We start from the raw sequence: 15,000 nt of genomic DNA on the forward strand, positions 1-15,000 counted from the left end.
GCTAGGTCCGTTAGCGGACGGAAGGCTTTTTATGAGATGTAACGTGGGGATGTATAGGAAGTGTTTCCTCTGGTTCTCTGGGCTAATGTCTGGCTGTGTTTAAAAACAGGCCATGTGCTTCCTCCTCTGGGAGCCTCCCAGCAATAAGAGAGAGAGAGAGAGAGAGAGGGAGAGACTGGGCATGAACCTTGGGAAAAAAAGAAAGAGAAAAAAAAAGAGGCTGTGATGAGAAAGGGTCCCTAAGGCTCTTCCAGACCAAGTGGTGTCTCGGATTGTAGCGCTGCACGCTACTGCCTGGGTGTGTGCGCGATTACACACACACACACACACACACACACACACACACACACACACACACACACACACACACACACACACACACACACACACACACACACACACACACACACATGAACACATGCATACACATGCATACACACATACACACTCAAACACGTCCACACACACATGCATGCACAAATACCTGTGCATGCATAAATGCGCAAGCACACACACACACACACACACACACACACACACACACACACACACACACACACACACACACACACACACACACGCACACGCAGACAGTAGTTCATCCACTGACAGTTCCCAAGTGTTAAGAAAGGCAGCCAGCCAGGTCAGAGGTCATGATGTGATAATAACCAAAGCAACGCTTTGGAACCAGGCCGTTTTCTCACAACCATTACACACACACACACACACACACACACACACACACACACACACACACACACACACACACACACACACACACACACACACACACACACACACACACACACACAGAATAAAAGCTTGCATTGTGACGCATTGTGAGCTTGTTGTAGAATAGGCTCTTTTTGTAAGATATTTATAAGACATTTGGTGAGGGCGGTCCAAAAACAGAGCCAACTCAGGTCCAGTTTACAGTCTCAGAGGGTTTAAGTGGTTAAGCCTTGTTGTGAGCTTGTAGATCTACTATTTTCACTTTTAGAGAAAAAAAAACATAAACATGTTTTTCGAAAAAACTAAAAGTTGCTGCTCTGACAGCAACGATTGACTCTCATACAGTAGATCTTATAGATCATACAGTAGATCTTATAGATCATACAGTAGATCTTATAGATCAGACTCTCATACAGTAGATCTTATAGATCAGACTCTCATACAGTAGATCTTATAGATCAGACTCTCATACAGTAGATCTTATAGATCAGATCCCTACTGGAAGGAATGTGTGTTACAGGTGTGTAGTAACATATTGTCAGGTAGAAACCTTGCATGTCCATAACTGTTAAGGTCCTTACACACCGGGGCCAATTCTTCATGGGAATAAATACGTTTTTTTTTTAAACCTTATAAAGTCAATGCAAGCTTCCACATCAGTTTCGCGAAGCGAAAAAGCGTCTTTTAATTATTCGGAACGAGTCCGAACTTTGCGTATATTCGCATATTCGCCGGTGTGTAAGGACCTTTACTTTTCAGGAAAGTGAAAAAAAGAACCTGTCTTCCAGTGGATCCAATGTAGTTATTATTTAGTTATCTATGAATGAATATTTATAAAACCCTCACGTAAGACTACCTGCCGTCCCTGTAGAATAGACCAATCCACAGACGCGCTGCCTGTAGGCAGCCATGGCTGCGGTGTCGCGGTGCGGAGCGTTGACACCGCAGCCATGGCTGCCTACAGGCAGCGTGTCTGTGGATTGGTCTATAGTGGGCATGATGTCATTATATTGGCAAAATATTTGGTATGTATTTTTTTACATTTACAGTGTAACTAGCTGATGAGTGACAACACGACAATGTCACACATTTATTTTCTATGAAATATGGAGATACAAGGTTTCTGCCTTGACGACAGCGACGGTATTCCCCCGCCATCCGTTGGTAATAATAGAATGATCATAAGGTTTCCCTTATGCCATCTTTGACCCATATGAGGCCTTTGTGTTATTTAACTCATACCTGTCTGTTGTCTTTGTGTTATTTACCTCATACCTGTCTGTTGTCTTTGTGTTATTTCAGCCTGATCGCCAGAGAATTAGTATACATTGCACGGATCCAGTGCATGTCATTCCGTGCATAGTCGCCTAGAAACCCCGAAATTGCGTGCATATGTACGGCGAGTCCCACGGTGGGCGTAACCAGTCGCAACCTGGAAAAACCCGGAAGCAGAGCAGTCCCCACAACAAAATTTACGATTCTGTGCCTATCGGTACATAACTCAAACGGCGCTGAGTAGGCACAAGGGAACGTCACAACGTTCGGGACGGCAACTCGCTCGCTTTAGCTCGCTCGGTGGCCCCTTACGTGGCGACAATTCCCTTGAGACTGCGCGCCTCCAAAATGGTTTAGTCACAATGGGGGAGATGCGAGGCGGCTATGCACGGATTTTCGGGTTTTCCAGTTGTCTATGCACGGAATTTGAAAAACGTTTAAAGAGAACGTTTCCTCTGGCGATCGGGTTGGTTATTTAACTCATACCTGTCTGTTGTCTTTGTGTTATTTAACTCATACCTGTCTGTTGTCTTTGTGTTATTTAACTCATACCTCTCTGTTGTCTTTGTGTTATTTAACTCATACCTGTCTGTTGTCTTTGTGTTATTTAACTCATACCTGTCTGTTGTCTTTGTGTTATTTAACTGCATACCTCTCTGTTGTCTTTGTGTTATTTAACTCATACCTGTCTGTTGTCTTTGTGTTATTTAACTCATACCTGTCTGTTGTCTTTGTGTTATTTACCTCATACATGTCTGTTGTCTTTGTGTTATTTAACTGCATACCTGTCTGTTGTCTTTGTGTTATTTAACTGCATACCTGTCTGTTGTCTTTGTGTTATTTAACTGCATACCTGTCTGTTGTCTCTTCTCTACATGTAAAGTGTCTTGAGACAACTTGTTGTGATTTGACACTTTAATAAAATTGAATTGAATTGAATTGTCTTTGTGTTATTTAACTCATACCTGTCTGTCTGTTGTCTTTGTGTTATTTAACTCATACTTGTCTGTTGTCTTTGTGTTATTTAACTCATACCTGTCTGTCTGTTGTCTTTGTGTTATTTAACTCATACCTGTCTGTCTGTTGTCTTTGTGTTATTTAACTCATACCTGTCTGTCTGTTGTCTGTTATTTAACTCATACCTGTCTGTCTGTCTGTCTGTCTGTCTGTCTGTTGTCTTTGTGTTATTTAACTCATACCTGTCTGTTGTCTTTGTGTTATTTAACTCATACCTGTCTGTCTGTCTGTTGTCTTTGTGTTATTTAACTCATACCTGTCTGTTGTCTTTGTGTTATTTAACTCATACCTGTCTGTTGTCTTTGTGTTATTTAACTCATACCTGTCTGTTGTCTTTGTGTTATTTAACTCATACCTGTCTGTCTGTCTGTTGTCTTTGTGTTATTTAACTCATACCTGTCTGTTGTCTTTGTGTTATTTAACTCATACCTGTCTGTTGTCTTTGTGTTATTTAACTCATACCTGTCTGTTGTCTTTGTGTTATTTAACTCATACCTGTCTGTTGTCTTTGTGTTATTTAACTCATACCTGTCTGTTGTCTTTGTGTTATTTAACTCATACCTGTCTGTCTGTTGTCTTTGTGTTATTTAACTCATACCTGTCTGTCTGTTGTCTGTTATTTAACTCATACCTGTCTGTCTGTCTGTTGTCTTTGTGTTATTTAACTCATACCTGTCTGTTGTCTTTGTGTTATTTAACTCATACCTGTCTGTCTGTTGTCTTTGTGTTATTTAACTCATACCTGTCTGTCTGTTGTTGCTCCTCCAGACGGAGGAGAACACGGTGATGAAGGACGCTCTGGGGAAGATGAAGAACTCCAAGGAGAAGAACATGTGTTGGCAGGATGGTCGTCTGTTTGACGATAAGGAGGACTGGGTTGTGGACAGCTGCACCAAATGTACCTGCCAGGTAATGTATATACTGTATATACTGTATATACTGTATATACTGGCCACAACATACAGTACAGTCAGGTGTTGATTTTGTCGACTAAAACTATGACGAAAAACTTTCGTCGACCTTTTTTCACTGATGAAACTAAATAAAAACTAAGCTATAATGACTAAAACTAAGACTAAATATATTGATAATTTCATCAACAAATAAAAACTAGACTAAAATGTTAGTGAGGGATCTAGTGGAGAAGAGATCCAGTAGAACTTTTTGATTGATTGATTGAAATTTTTATTAGGCAAAAGAATGTAAAACAACACAGTTACATTTATAATGCTTTTGTCTAAAAGGTCCGGCCAAAAAAGTCCTTGCGGACTTGTTTCCGTTGGGGTCCTTGAATTAATTTCATAGACATATATAGTAGCAACCAAACAGTTCAAAAATCAATATGAAAATACAGATAATACAGAAAAAATACAACTATGTACCAAAAAAAGGAGCATGAAAAAAATTTAAATAAAAAATAAATGTACAAAAAAAGGGGGGGGGTGAAGCATGGAAAAATAACGATTATATACAAAAAATGCCTGAGGAAATACAAAATATGTACAAAAAAGAGGAGGGGGGGGGGGGGTCGTCTGTCTACAGGGAAACTGGTACTATCTCCTCTTTCGGCCTCCAGAAAGATGAGTTTTTAGGGCTGTTTTGAATGAGCCCAGCGAACTGCATTTTTTAACTAAAAGACAAGTCATTTTATGTTTGGTTGTGCTCGGGTGTGGCGCTCTTAAAATAGCAGATCTACAAGTGAGCTTGTAGATCTGCTATTTTCATCATGCAACCAAGTGTAAAATTAGCCATTACGACGCCATCAAGGCACCGCCACAATACATTCTAGTCGACTAAATCAACTGTAGATTTAGTCAACTAAAACTAGACTGAACTAGACTAAAACTACAAAAATTCAAATGATTAAATATGACTACATTTTTTTCAAAATACTATGACTAAAACAAAATCAGAATTTGCTGTCAAAATCAACTCTGTTCATCATTTTTTCTTGTTGTTTTATTGTTTGCAGGAGTCAAAGATAGTGTGCCACCAGATCACATGCCCTCCAGTGGCCTGTGCCAACCCTACGTTTATCGATGGCGAGTGTTGTCCCGTGTGTATGCGTAAGTATCTATCTATCTATCTATCTATCTATCTATCTATCTATCTATCTATCTATCTATCTATCTATCTATCTATCTATCTATCTATCTATCTATCTATCTATCTATCTATCTATCTTTCAGCTTTGTGCAGGGGGTGACCTCTTCAATACATGGCCGTCTATGCTGGAAAATCTATATTCCAATGCATGTTAAGTTTTAATAATGCAGTGTTCTGTTCTAGCCTATTTGTCTTTGTCAGCCAACCAGCATATTTTATTGGTCAAAATTAACCGCCATCCAAAAATGGCAACCGCAGCCTTTTACTGTTAAGATGATGTCATACGATAAACTGACTTAAAATCACCCCGTTTCACTCCACTTAAAACACTTAAAGCCACTGTTTCTCCAAACCTTTACGGGTCAATTTGGTTCCATGTGTACACTCTCAGAGTTACGTAAATAAACACTGAGTAACCCAGAGGCCCTGAGATTGGGAGGTCAGGGGGTGTCATGTCCAGGGGGTGTAATCATACATCATGTGACATAATAGTGTCATGTCTAGGGGGTGTAATTATACATCATGTGACATACTAGCGTCATGTAGGCAATTATTGCATAATCGTCTAGATAATTATTTGAGATAATTGCAATTATAAACGTCATAATCGTTTCCATGTTGAAAGAATTTCATATATTTTCAAACATTTCCAAAAAATTAATAAATAGGAGATGTACAAGCTCACAACGCGTCGCAGTGAGCTTGTAGATCGGCTATTCCCACTATACATTGTTAAATATAAAGTTATTAAATATGTCAGTAATTTCTGTGAATATTTAGGTTATTGGTCATATATGCCCTGTGCAACTTCAAAGCCTAAAAGGCAAACAGTCATTTTGATTCATGTGTTCAACCACAAAACACAATTAAATTTTTGTCGCGATTATTTGTGTGACAATTAATCGTCACGCAAAATGTCCTAATGGTGGTGTACTGTACTTGTACATCAAGCAGCCTCATGCTACAGAAACAGGAGATAAGGGCCATATAGGCCTGGTAAGGCTTACTTATCATTATTATCATGGGGTCCCATGAGCTTCTCAATCATATCAAATGGGCGTCCGACGTGGCCTGTTGCCTATCAAACTGGGGATCCTTGAAATTAAAAAGGCTGAGAACCACTGGTAAGCCCTATTTTATACAGCAAAAATAGCCGATCTACAAGCTCAGTGAGCGTGTAGATCAGTGGCTTTTTGGGGGGGAGAAATCTTTGAACTTTTTGCTAGGTTGTTGAAAATGTTCTGTACTGTCTATGTCAGTGGGTCTCAACCAGTGGTCCGGGGACCACCAGTGGTCCTTGAAGGGGGTTCCAGGTGGTCCCCAGCTAAATGATGGAAGAGTTGGTAACCAAATGGACCCTTATAGATATTTTACTCTCTCAAGAGTTAAATGATTGTTAAACATCTGCATTACTTAATTCACAAGAAGTCACACAATTAGAGAATGTAGAAGAATTGTTATGTTGATCAACGTTTGCCTTTTATCTCTCCTATGGTACCAACATCAATACAGCATGGATTTGTGGACAAAATCTTATTCAACGACAACAAAATACTTAAGTTTTGGGTCTTTGAGAGTCTAAATGTCATCAAACGGTGGTTCTGTGGCTCAAATGCAGAATAAATAATGGACCTTGATATGAAAAGGAAAACCATTGACCTATGTTGGTTGTCGTGTGTGTGTGTGTGTGTGTGTGTGTGTGTGTGTGTGTGTGTGTGTGTGTGTGTGTGTGTGTGTGTGTGTGTGTGTGTGTGTGTGTGTGTGTGTGTGTGTGTGTGTCCAGCTAAAGACAGTGAGGACGGCTGGTCCCCCTGGTCAGAGTGGACAGAGTGCACGGTGACGTGTGGGACAGGAACCCAGCAGAGGGGCCGGTCATGTGACGCCACCAGTAACCCATGCCCCGGAGCCTCCATCCAGACACGCAAATGCAGCCTGAGCAAATGTGACAGCCGTGGTGAGTAATATATTACATTACATTACATTATTTTATATTACATAATATGTGCTTTATCTACTGTTAATATGTATCTACTGTTACATGTATCTACTGTTACATGTATCTACTGTTACATACATAATATGTGTTTTATCTACTGTTACATACATAATATGTGCTTTATCTACTGTTACATACATAATATGTGCTTTATCTACTGTTACATACATAATATGTGCTTTATCTACTGTTACATACATAATATGTGCTTTATCTACTGTTACATACATAATATGTGCTTTATCTACTGTTACATACATAATATGTGCTTTATCTACTGTTACATACATAATATGTGCTTTATCTACTGTTACATACATAATATGTGCTTTATCTACTGTTACATACATAATATGTGCTTTATCTACTGTTACATACATAATATGTGCTTTATCTACTGTTACATACATAATATGTGCTTTATCTACTGTTACATACATAATATGTGCTTTATCTACTGTTACATACATAATATGTGCTTTATCTACTGTTACATACATAATATGTGTTTTATCTACTGTTAGTGGAAGAGGAATCAGATACATGGTCCAGATGCTTGTTCTGGGCACCTTTAAAGGGATAGTTCACTCCCAAAATGACTTTTTTTCTATGGATTAGTCACCCCATGGAGTCTTTGCTTTTGTTGTATTTCTAAGCCAATAATTTGATGACCGGCAGCGGTTCCGGTAGGAGACACAAAGAGTCCAACCGGAACCGCTGCCCACCGGTCTGCTGGTCATCAAATTATTGTCTTAGAAATGAGACCTTTTTTCACTGACGAAAACTAAATAAAAACTAATTTTGTCAACAAATAAAAACTAGACTAAAATGTTAGTGACTTATTAGTGGAGAAGAGATCCAGTAGAACTATAAGACATGCCATTTTATGTTTGGTTGCGCTCTGCTGTTGCGCTCTGAAAATAACAGATCTACAAGCTCACAACGCGTCGCTTGTAGATCTGCTATTTTCAGCATGCAACCAAGTGTAAAATCAGCCATTAAGACGCCATCAAGGCACCGCCAACATACATTATAGTCGACTAAATCAACTGTAGATTTAGTCGACTATAATCTTATATTTAGTCGACTAAAACTAGACAAAAACTAAAACATTTCAGAGACTGAAATATGACTAAAACTAAATGGGATTTGATTCAAAAGACTATGACTAAAACTGAATCAAAATTTGCTGTCAAAATCAACACTACTGTTTTGCGCTGCCTACTGTACCGCCGTCTTCATTCAATAAGGTACAGTAACACTGTACTGTGGTTCTTTAGTACCTTATCATTTAATAAGGTACAGTAACACTGTCCTGTGGTTCTTTAGTACTGTTTCAAACCCTTATGATGATATGATCTCTAAAGTATACGCAGGGCTGCCAGTAACAGTGATGTAACGCCAGCAGCTGTTCTTTTTACTGTACGACACACAGGGTCTTAATGGGTTAAGGCACAATAAGGCTTATTAGCCAGGGGATGGTGTAGCAGCAGGACACCTTGGAGAGCGAGGTAAAGGGGGATGAAGTAACTCGGTAGAAATGTTGAAAAATACACATCCCTCGGGTGGAGTTCAATTGGAAATGACCTCGTCTTCTTCTTCTGCGTCTTTGCATAACGGAGTTACAAAGTCTCTGCGTTGCTCTCTCTCCGTTTTGACATGTATTTACACAGGATCAGTGGTGGAAAGTAACTAAGTACATTTACTTAAGTACTGTACTTAAGAACAATTTTGAGGTATTTGTACTTTACTTGAGTAAATCCAATGCGCTTGTAGATGGGCAATTTTCAAAAGATTTTTATGCATTTGAAAACTTGAAATGGGACATTCTGCATAATGAGTACTTTTACTTTTGGTACTTTATTAAGTACATTTTGATGGCAATACTTTTGTACTTTTACTAGTACTACAAGTACATTTTGAATTCCGGACTTTTACTTGTAACAGAGTATTTCTATATTGCAGTATTGATACTTTTACTTAAGTAAAACATTTGAGTACTTTTTCCACCACTGCACAGGATGCATCTGAAGTGAGTGAGGCGGAATCAGTTGAAGGGTGGGGCCTGTATGGTCGGATGGTTAGAGGCTGTGTGTGTGTGTGTGTGTGTGTGTGTGTGTGTGTGTGTGTGTGTGTGTGTGTGTGTGTGTGTGTGTGTGTGTGTGTGTGTGTGTGTGTGTGTGTGTGTGTGTGTGTGTGTGTGTGTGCCCTGCCCAGCTGAAGTTGATTCCAAATACACCCCACTTTGCAGAGAGAGTGCTCGAGCGTAACAATGATTCATAGCCTAACCACTGAATGACACAGCCTTTATGAATGTATTTGTTCAATTATTTCAGTAATGGGCGTGTGTGCAGGGGCATAATTTGGGGTCCCCGGGGATGGCAATTGCTAGCCTGGAAACCAGACGAATCTGCCAGTGCAAACAAAAAGATAGCCCTCGGCAGATTTGGTCTGGCCCTGCTCGGTTGTGATTGGATTTCCCTGCCCCCGAAGTTGTGGGGCACCAATCAGGGTCCAGTATACAAATATTGAATTTGCCCCTTGGAAATGCAGGTTCCACACAGAGATTCCAGAGTAATATCTATGCAGTGATATTAGTCTGGCCATGCCAGGCTAGGCAATTGCCACCTTCTAGCATTTGCATTTAACCTCAAATTCAGTTCTTTTATGCATAATTCTGTACCTCTGAATGTTTTTAAAATCAGATTAATCTGATTTTAGATCGTCGCTGATCGATCTCAATCCCACGCCCATCCATCTACATGTTATATATATATATATATATATATATATATATATATATATATATATGTTATAGACAGGTGTTTTCTTGTATGTAAACCATACATCAGTTTCTATCACTCTCAACCTGTCCCTATTTTGCCGATGTCATCATTATAGACGAACATGTTCAAAAAGTTTAATGGCGCCTCTGTAGTCTCCTTACCCCTCAGTGACACTGGCTTTTATTTAATTCAGTGTGGCGTTTATGAGACATTTTCTCTTGACTCTTTCACAGAAATAAACTTGATTAGTGTCTGAGGAGGAATAGTGGTTTGTTTTGTGCAAAGTGCTTACAAGCTGTGCATTACTCTGACTGGCACGTGGGTGACTGACAGCTTAACCACTGGGAGTTGGTTTGCCCACAATGACATAAATACTGGAGGGAGACGTGGAACATCTTTCAGATGGAGTCACTCTTCTCCCATATCAAACAATGTTTTCTCTTGTGGTGACGTTTTCAGAGTTTACATCCATATGTCTTCCAGTGGTGGAAAAAGTACTCAAAATTATTTACCTAAGTATATGTATCAATACTGCAATGCAGAAATACTTTGTTACAAGTAAAAGTCCGTAATTAAAAATGTACTTGATTAAAAGTACAAAAGTATTGGTATTAAAATGTACTTAGTACCAAGATTAAAAGTACTATAAAATGTATACAAATCCTATGAAAATAGCAGATCTACAAAACTTGTAGATCGGCTATTTTCAAATGGCCGAAATGTACAGTATATAGGGCTGAAGTGGTTAATGTATGTTTTGTAATAATGATCAAAATCTTGAAAGTAACTAAAGTTTTCAAATAATTGTAGTGGAGTAAAAGTACAATATTTGCCTCTGAGATGTAGTGGAGTAGAAGTAAAAGTACTGAAAATTGGAAATACTCCAGTAAAGTAAAAATACCTCAAAAAAAGTACAGTACTTGAGTAAATTAATATTCTTGAATGAAAACCAGCGTTGCTCTTTTGCGACGCTGCCGTGTGTTGGGACGATTTCCCCGACCACTTATGTTCCGATGTTTTGCGTCCTGACCAGTTCGCCAGGACGGCAGGTGGAGTTTGTGGTCGCCCTGGTCAACGTGCTCCGTCACCTGTGGAGAGGGCCAGATCACCAGGATACGCCACTGCAACGCCCCCATGCCACAGCTAGGGGGCAAAGACTGTGATGGCAACGGCAGAGAGACTCAGCGCTGTGAAGCCAAGCCGTGTCCTAGTGAGTATTATATATAACCATCTGTAGCAGCGTGTCCTAGTGAGTATATAACCATCTGTAGCAGTGTGTCCTAGTGAGTATATAACCATCTGTAGCAGCGTGTCCTAGTGAGTATATAACCATCTGTAGCAGCGTGTCCTAGTGAGTATATGTGTAGCAGCGGTTCTCAAACATTTCAGGCCGCGATTATCAGACCGTATATTGATATGTATTGGTCATGGACCCCCATCGGAAGAGATTTAGTGCCAGGGACCCCCTCATAAGAAAAGATTTCTGTTAAAACGTTTAAAAGGATTCAAATTATTTCCCAAGATTTTTTTCAAAATGTTTAAAAGAGGCTTAAAGTGTTTAAACTGTTCCTCATCTTGCCGTGGGGGGGGGGGGGGCTGGAAGAACCCCTCAAGGACCCCCGTGGGGGAACCACTGATCTCTGGGAACAGTGAACACGATATAGCAAATATCTGTCCTTCAACAAGCAGATCACCTGACTCCTGTCTGTCATAGATCCAAATCACCTTAGCATGTGTCTTATAAACCCTGTCTACGCTACCCTGACTAACCCTGTCTACGCTACCCTGACTAACCCTGACTACGCTACCCTGACTAACCCTGTCTTATTAGCATGTGTCTTATCACTGCAGCATGTGTCTTATAACTGCAGCATGTGTCTTATAACTACAGCATGTGTCTTATAACTGCAGCATGTGTCTTATAACTGCAGCATGTGTCTTATAACTGCAGCATGTGTCTTATAACTGCAGCATGTGTCTTATAACTGCAGCATGTGTCTTATCACTGCAGCATGTGTCTTATCACTGCAGCATGTGTCTTATCACTGCAGTATGTGTCTTATAACTGCAGCATGTGTCTTATAACTGCAGCATGTGTCTTATCACTGCAGCATGTGTCTTATAACTGCAGCATGTGTCTTATCACTGCAGCATGTGTCTTATAACTGCAGCATGTGTCTTATAACTGCAGCATGTGTCTTATAACTGCAGCATGTGTCTTATAACTGCAGCATGTGTCTTATAACTGCAGCATGTGTCTTATAACTACAGCATGTGTCTTATAACTGCAGCATGTGTCTTATAACTGCAGCATGTGTCTTATAACTGCAGCATGTGTCTTATAACTACAGCATGTGTCTTATAACTACAGCATGTGTCTTATAACTGCAGCATGTGTCTTATAACTACAGCATGTGTCTTATAACTGCAGCATGTGTCTTATAACTGCAGCATGTGTCTTATAACTGCAGCATGTGTCTTATAACTACAGCATGTGTCTTATAACTACAGCATGTGTCTTATAACTACAGCATGTGTCTTATAACTGCAGCATGTGTCTTATAACTGCAGCATGTGTCTTATCACTGCAGCATGTGTCTTATAACTGCAGCATGTGTCTTATAACTGCAGCATGTGTCTTATAACTGCAGCATGAGTCTCATAACTGCAGCATGTGTCTTATAACTGCAGCATGTGTCTTATCACTGCAGCATGTGTCTTATAACTGCAGCATGAGTCTTATAACTGCAGCATGTGTCTTATAACTGCAGCATGTGTCTTATAACTGCAGCATGTGTCTTATCACTGCAGCATGTGTCTTATAACTGCAGCATGTGTCTTATAACTACAGCATGTGTCTTATAACTGCAGCATGTGTCTTATAACTGCAGCATGTGTCTTATCACTGCAGCATGTGTCTTATAACTGCAGCATGAGTCTTATAACTGCAGCATGTGTCTTATAACTGCAGCATGTGTCTTATAACTGCAGCATGTGTCTTATCACTGCAGCATGTGTCTTATAACTGCAGCATGTGTCTTATAACTACAGCATGTGTCTTATAACTGCAGCATGTGTCTTATAACTGCAGCATGTGTCTTATAACTGCAGCATGTGTCTTATCACTGCAGCATGTGTCTTATAACTGCAGCATGTGTCTTATAACTACAGCATGTGTCTTATAACTGCAGCATGTGTCTTATAACTGCAGCATGTGTCTTATAACTGCAGCATGTGTCTTATAACTGCAGCATGTGTCTTATAACTACAGCATGTGTCTTATAACTGCAGCATGTGTCTTATAACTGCAGCATGTGTCTTATAACTGCAGCATGTGTCTTATAACTGCAGTATGTGTCTTATAACGGCAGCATGTGTCTTAGAACTGCAGTAGCAATAGTTCCAGGACATTTGGACATTATTCTGGCTGCTGATGTTCTGGAGGGATGTGATGATATCCTCCCTCTGGTCATTCAGTTTTTGGTGGGAATATGTTTTATCCCTGTGACTGAACCTGAGGCCCATTCTACAAATGCCTTCTAAATCAATAGTTCTAACACTGTCAAGATTTTTCAAAAATGGTCAAAAATAGCAGATATACAAGCTCACAGCATATATATATATATATATATATATATATATATATATATATATATATATCACATCGCGACACGTTATGAACTTGCAGATCGTCTGTTTCCACTATTTGTCATACAAAGACGTATTGTGGCTTAAGTTTTTAAGAAAACATCCCCCTCTGTTATTTTTGACAAATGGACCCTGCCCTGACTATGCATTTTAGACCTGCTCATTTTGCTAGGATTGGATGGCTTAGGGTTGAGGACAGAGTACAGCAACTTGCTATGGGCCTGGTCTTCAAGATACACCACAACATTGGGATCCCCCTGTATTTGTCAAAATACTTCCAAAATGTTAATGAAGTCCACGATCATAACACCAGAGGCAGCTCCATCATGTTCAACCCAGATTTGGCTCAACTAAGGGAATGAACTCGTTCTCATGCTATTCATCAAAAATGTGGAATGCCCTACCAAAAGGAGTAAAGGAGTGTAAAACCCTAGTCACTTTCAAAACTGCCCTAAAGATACACCTTCAGGAGGCTGCAATTCGAAAATGGCCCCTGTCTAAGTTTTTCACTCTTCATACCAGTAACCTGTAAGCTGATTGTATGACATTCTGTATAGTAGTGTGTATATCTGTCTGTCTCTTATATGTCATCATGATTTGTGTGGATGGGGTTCTCATCTTAAACAAGCTCAGTGGCGGCCATAGCTGAGTGGTTAGTGAGCCCGCCTAGGGAGCCAGAGGCCCTGGTTGCCCCAGGTTCGATTCCAGGCCAGGTCAGCATATGTGTCGATGAAATGAAATTTGTCCCTGAGCAAGACTCTTAACCCCTAATTGCTCACAGGTTCTCATTGGAAACAAGACCGCAAGGACTTAATTGAGCGACCTGTTAAAAGTTTTTTCCAGTTCAGTAGACCTTGTATTGTGAATTTGTACTTCCATGTACTGTTATTCTCATGTCTTACTAAATAAAAGTACATCAATCAATCAAAAAACCTATTTTTGGCCCATTTTTGTTTGTTTGTTTGAGAAGCACTGTTCTAAGTTGATGGAACGCTCTAATGACTCATTCTCTGTGCAGTTGACGGCGGCTGGGGACCGTGGTCTCCATGGGCGATCTGCTCGGCCACCTGCGGAGGCGGAGTCAAAAGCCGGACGCGCGTCTGTAACAGCCCTGGACCCCAGCACGGCGGGAAGAAATGTCTCGGCGAGGCCAGCGACACTGACACCTGTAACAAGAACCTTTGTCCTATCGGTGAGTCATCACAGCCCACAGCATGACACACACACACACACACACACACACACACACACACACACACACACACACACACACACACACACACACACACACACACACACACACACACACACACACACACACACACACACACACACACACACGCAGACACAGACACACACACACCACCATTTGGTGACATTGTTGTGCTTAATGTTAAATGATCTCAACATCTGTGCCAATTCTAATTCAAGTTAAATATT

The 15,000-nt window shown here is 40.2% G+C and overlaps 1 protein-coding gene across 2 annotated transcripts in view; it reads left to right on the plus strand.

The window, feature by feature from the left end:
- Positions 1-15,000, plus strand: part of thbs2a (thrombospondin 2a) — a 47,059-nt gene that overhangs the window by 8,432 nt on the left and 23,627 nt on the right. For both annotated transcript variants that reach the window (XM_080450066.1, XM_080450067.1), the window contains exons 6-10: positions 3,793-3,933; positions 4,997-5,090; positions 6,914-7,084; positions 10,946-11,122; positions 14,579-14,752. In XM_080450066.1, the coding sequence (XP_080306192.1) occupies positions 3,793-3,933; positions 4,997-5,090; positions 6,914-7,084; positions 10,946-11,122; positions 14,579-14,752 (757 nt within the window). The remainder of the gene's footprint in view (positions 1-3,792; positions 3,934-4,996; positions 5,091-6,913; positions 7,085-10,945; positions 11,123-14,578; positions 14,753-15,000) is intronic.

This window comes from Gymnoscopelus braueri (assembly GCF_963280865.1).
Source record: "Gymnoscopelus braueri genome assembly, chromosome: 14".
Taxonomy (NCBI): domain Eukaryota; kingdom Metazoa; phylum Chordata; class Actinopteri; order Myctophiformes; family Myctophidae; genus Gymnoscopelus; species Gymnoscopelus braueri.